Source organism: Arabidopsis lyrata (assembly GCF_000004255.2).
Source record: "Arabidopsis lyrata subsp. lyrata unplaced genomic scaffold ARALYscaffold_883, whole genome shotgun sequence".
NCBI classification, from domain to species: Eukaryota; Viridiplantae; Streptophyta; class Magnoliopsida; order Brassicales; family Brassicaceae; genus Arabidopsis; species Arabidopsis lyrata.
This window is the reverse complement of record NW_003301993.1, coordinates 1-3,909: the sequence shown is the minus strand read 5'-3', so window position 1 is coordinate 3,909 and position 3,909 is coordinate 1. Positions and strand designations below refer to the sequence as shown.

The 3,909-nt window shown below is 37.9% G+C and overlaps 3 protein-coding genes across 4 annotated transcripts; 2 read left to right on the top strand and 1 right to left on the bottom strand.

Moving 5' to 3' along the window:
• Window positions 1-6: 6 nt before the first annotated feature.
• On the top strand, window positions 7-845 carry LOC9298294 (BAHD acyltransferase DCR; the record flags this gene model as incomplete). The annotated part of the gene is made up of 1 exon (XM_021017114.1): window positions 7-845. A coding segment is annotated over one exon (663 nt), but the record flags the coding sequence as incomplete, so codon positions are not given.
• Window positions 846-922: 77 nt separating this feature from the next.
• Window positions 923-1,414, bottom strand: LOC9298295. Its single transcript, XM_002862171.2, has one exon. It carries the CDS (start codon window positions 1,397-1,399, stop codon window positions 989-991), a length of 411 nt encoding a protein of 136 aa, XP_002862217.2. The 5' UTR covers window positions 1,400-1,414; the 3' UTR covers window positions 923-988.
• A 1,329-nt stretch (window positions 1,415-2,743) lies between these two features.
• Window positions 2,744-3,787, top strand: LOC9298296 (peroxisomal nicotinamide adenine dinucleotide carrier). Of its 2 annotated transcripts, none has more exons than XM_021017255.1 (5): window positions 2,744-2,906; window positions 2,979-3,068; window positions 3,160-3,237; window positions 3,380-3,454; window positions 3,594-3,787. In XM_021017255.1, the coding sequence occupies exons 2-5, from the start codon at window positions 2,988-2,990 to the stop codon at window positions 3,771-3,773; spliced, it is 414 nt and encodes a 137-aa protein (XP_020872914.1). In that variant the 5' UTR covers window positions 2,744-2,906; window positions 2,979-2,987; the 3' UTR covers window positions 3,774-3,787. The 2 variants fall into 2 exon arrangements, with proteins under 2 accessions (XP_020872914.1, XP_002862218.1); XM_002862172.2 differs by having other exon boundaries at window positions 2,745-2,906; window positions 2,983-3,068.
• The last annotated feature ends 122 nt before the right edge of the window (window positions 3,788-3,909 follow it).

The window sequence follows — 3,909 nt, the reverse complement described above, 5'->3', positions numbered from 1 at the left end:
AAGCAAAGCAACGATAAACTTAACGGAAAAGAAGACGGTATATTAACGGAAATGTTGGAGAGTTTGTTTGGAAGAAACGACGCCGTTTCGAAACCCGTTGTGGTTGAGATCTCGTCGTTCCAGTCTCTATGTGCGTTGCTTTGGCGTGCGATCACTCGTGCGAGGAAGCTTCCGAGTTCAAAAACGACTACGTTTCGTATGGCTGTAAATTGTCGCCACCGGTTAAGTCCTAAGTTGAATCCGGAGTATTTCGGAAACGCGATTCAGAGCGTTCCGACGTTTGCGACTGCGGGGGAGGTTTTGTCTCGTGATCTTAAATGGTGCGCCGATCAGCTTAACCAGAGTGTTGCGGCTCATCAAGACGGGAGGATTCGTAGCGTTGTGGCGGATTGGGAAGCGAATCCTCGGTGTTTTCCTCTTGGAAATTCTGACGGAGCTTCGGTTACTATGGGAAGCTCGCCGAGGTTTCCGATGTATGATAATGATTTTGGGTGGGGAAGACCGGTGGCGGTTAGAAGCGGACGGTCGAATAAGTTTGACGGGAAGATTTCGGCGTTTCCGGGTAGGGAAGGAAACGGAACCGTAGATTTGGAAGTGGTTTTATCGCCGGAGACTATGGCTGGGATTGAATCTGACAGTGAGTTTATGCGATACGTGACTAAAAAGTAACGGAGTTTATGGATTAATAACGTTAACTATCGCCGGAGACTATGGCTGGGATTTGTCTCTGTTTTTTCTTTTTCTTAAGAACTTAACGATGTAATATTATTGTAATGTGACTTTGTAAGTTGACCCCTAAAAAAAATGTTATACATTTTGCTACTATGAGACTCTTGCGTTAAAAAGTTTTCAATTTGCTTTGTCAAAAATAACATAGAAACACAAAATGCTGCATTTCAACAAGTCTTGTTTCATCAAACATAACATTAAAATTACGAATAGAATCCAAAAGCAACATTAGTTTGGTCATCAAATTGTCTTAAGTTGCTTAACCAGTCTCGAGGCCAAGATAAACTTCAAGATAACCAACAGTTACGATATTTCCACTGGTCTCCAAGTTCTCAAGTTTGACCTTACGGTACACATTAGCATTTGTCTTCATGGGCAATGCTGTATTTGCCCTCCCACAAAAAAATGCGTCAGTGTCAGCTGAATTTACACTGAAAAACTCCAAATTGAGAAACGATGCAGCCTTGTTTTGAGGAAGATGCAAAACCTCACGGAACTCAGGATCTGCGTTTGTTGTTACAATCTTTGTTTGCCGTCGATCATCTTCGTTTGTCCAAGCTACCACTTTGTAGTTGTATTTCTTATCACCACCGTCGCCAATTCCTGATGCTCCAACTACCATTACAAATAAGTCCATCTTGTTGTCTTGATTTTTCTCTACACAAGACATATATAAGGGTGTTTAGAATTTCAAATATCTATTTTGAGTATTAATTAACCAACACTTTTCATAACATCTATTTATAGTAAGATATTTAAGAATTTGAAAATAATTTATTGAAAATCATGATTATATTTATTATTGTTAATTTCATATCTGTTTCAAATTAATGATATGAGAGCATGCACTTATAAACTTTTTTAAAATGAAATGATGTGTAAGCATGCTATTAGATTAAAAACTATAGAATGCTACACGCCCAACATCTATATTAAACCCTGTTCTAAAAATCCCCGCCTAGACCCGATTACTCCCCGCTTAATCGCTAGGCCCACCCTATCCGTCTCGATTAATGACTAATCCCTTAAAGAAATCAGTCACCCGATTACTCTCCGCCTAATCCGATTACTTTCCGCCTAATCCGATTATTCCCCGCCTAATCTTACATACTCCGATTATTTTTAGATTGCTAGTGTAAAAAAACTTTTTATTTTTGTTATTCAATCATTTGAATTGAGAGTTTGTAATGTTTTACAATAATTTATGTTCAAATTTTAATAAAAATCAAAAATTTGTAATAAAAATCATAAAAATTTGTCTCAAAAATACATTTTTATGTGTTTACTGCAATTTTGAAAATAATATTGGATTAATATGTTTTAAAAATATTAAAATAACCCTAAAACTAATCCCCGATTAATCCCCGATTTTAATCCGATTTCTGATTAATCGCTAGGCCCATGCCGAGCGCCCGACTAGCGCCTAGCGATTTTTCAAACAAGGATATTAAATATACTCATTTCAATTGTGAGATTAAATTTGTTATGTATTTTGATACTATTCCATCCATTCAAATGTAGTTACTTCTGAAGCTGTTTTTACTTTTATCAATTGGTATCTCAACTGTCAAGAAATGTTTATCTCTGTTGGATTCTGGCCTAAGAGTAAGAGATGGGCTTTGGGCCTGTACAGAGAGCTTTAGGCCTAACTTGAAAAGTAAGAAAGAAGCTCAATTAAAGTTAGTAAGCCCATGCGATGGTGAGAGATTGAGAGCTTTCAAATCCCAACACTCTACTACAAAATTATTTTAAGAAGATAATTCGAAGCAAATGAATATATTTTAAAAAAGTTAACCAACCACGGAAACAAAATATTTATGGAATGATATCATCTTTATATGCTAATAAGCTAAATCAAATAGACCAAACACGCAGTTCAAGAAAAAGAGGCTTATCCAGCCAAATTACGTCGAAGGTTAGGCTTTCCGTAATATCACACAAGTAATAAGGGTATATCAGTCAATGCTCATACACTCCTCAACGTCAACTTGCGTGTCTTTCCTTTCTTTCTTCGAATGAACATCTGAAGCCCGAAAGCAAAAAGATCATTATTTGGGGAATGGAGAAGAAGCTCCTCTCCTACAGACGCCATTAACAACATCCTCTTAAGCTTCTGCGATTCTCTCCGTTCGTCGGAAGCTTTCACGACGATTTTTCAATCCTTATCCGAACCGGAGGTAATTCTGGATCTCTTCCTCCTTGGGCATTAGAATTAGCGAATTTATACACATAATTTTTGTTTTGGGAAGGTAGAAATCATGTCGGACGCTTTGATCAATGGATTGGCTGGAGCTGGCGGTGGGATCATTGCTCAGCTTCTCACTTATCCTCTTCAAACTGTACGATTCTTTCCCCCACCTAATTCATCTGGATAATCTTCAATCGTCTTGTTTTGAAGCGATTGTGTCTGTTTTGTATTCGTTGAATTAGGTAAATACGCGCCAACAGACGGAGCGGGATCTGAAAAGGGAGAAGAGGAAACTTGGAACTATCGAACACATGTGTCAGGTTCTTTGTTTTTTACACTCTCAATCTCAGGATCATAGATTGAATTATGAGTTTTGCTACTTTAGAGCAAACGTATAGTGGAATCTTTTTTTGTGTTACATTTTTGTGGCATGTTCTTGAATTGCTTTGATTTGTATTGAAGGTTGTCAAACAAGAGGGATGGGAGAGATTATACGGTGGATTGGCACCGTCTCTCGCTGGAACGGCAGCATCACAGGTATATTCTCTCAATTGTGTATAAGTATCTTTGATAATCTGTATTTTTATCTCCATTTTGTGTATATGATTGAAAGTGGATGGTTTTTTGGTATGACCATCTTTATTCTCTAAGTATTTTTTATTTGTGTATGAGACAGGGTGTGTACTACTACTTCTACCAGGTGTTTCGGAATCAAGCTGAAGCCACAGCTCTTGCACGGAAGAAGAAAGGGTTGGGTGACGGATCAGTTGGGATGTTTGCTTCACTTTTAGTGGCTGCCTTTGCTGGGTACAATAGAAATTCTATTTGTGATTTTTTTCTGTTTGCTAGTTGTTGATCTGTTACAATGCGGCCTAGGGATTACCATTAGTTAGGAATGGCATAAAGAATTTTAAAATAGCTCTTAGGTGCTTCAGTTCTTTCTCATAAACTTCACATTGGCTGTCTGGAGTGTAGGCTGTGAGTGAAGGCTC

Bases quoted from the DNA above. Each gene is read 5' to 3' on its own strand.
- LOC9298295 (XM_002862171.2), bottom strand. From the start codon at position 1,399: ATGTCTTGTGTAGAGAAAAATCAAGACAACAAGATGGACTTATTTGTA.
- LOC9298296 (XM_021017255.1), top strand. From the start codon at position 2,988: ATGTCGGACGCTTTGATCAATGGATTGGCTGGAGCTGGCGGTGGGATC. The intron at 3,069-3,159 runs GTACGATTCTTT...TCGTTGAATTAG, and splicing joins TCACTTATCCTCTTCAAACT to GTAAATACGCGCCAACAGAC. The intron at 3,455-3,593 runs GTATATTCTCTC...TGTATGAGACAG, and splicing joins CTGGAACGGCAGCATCACAG to GGTGTGTACTACTACTTCTA.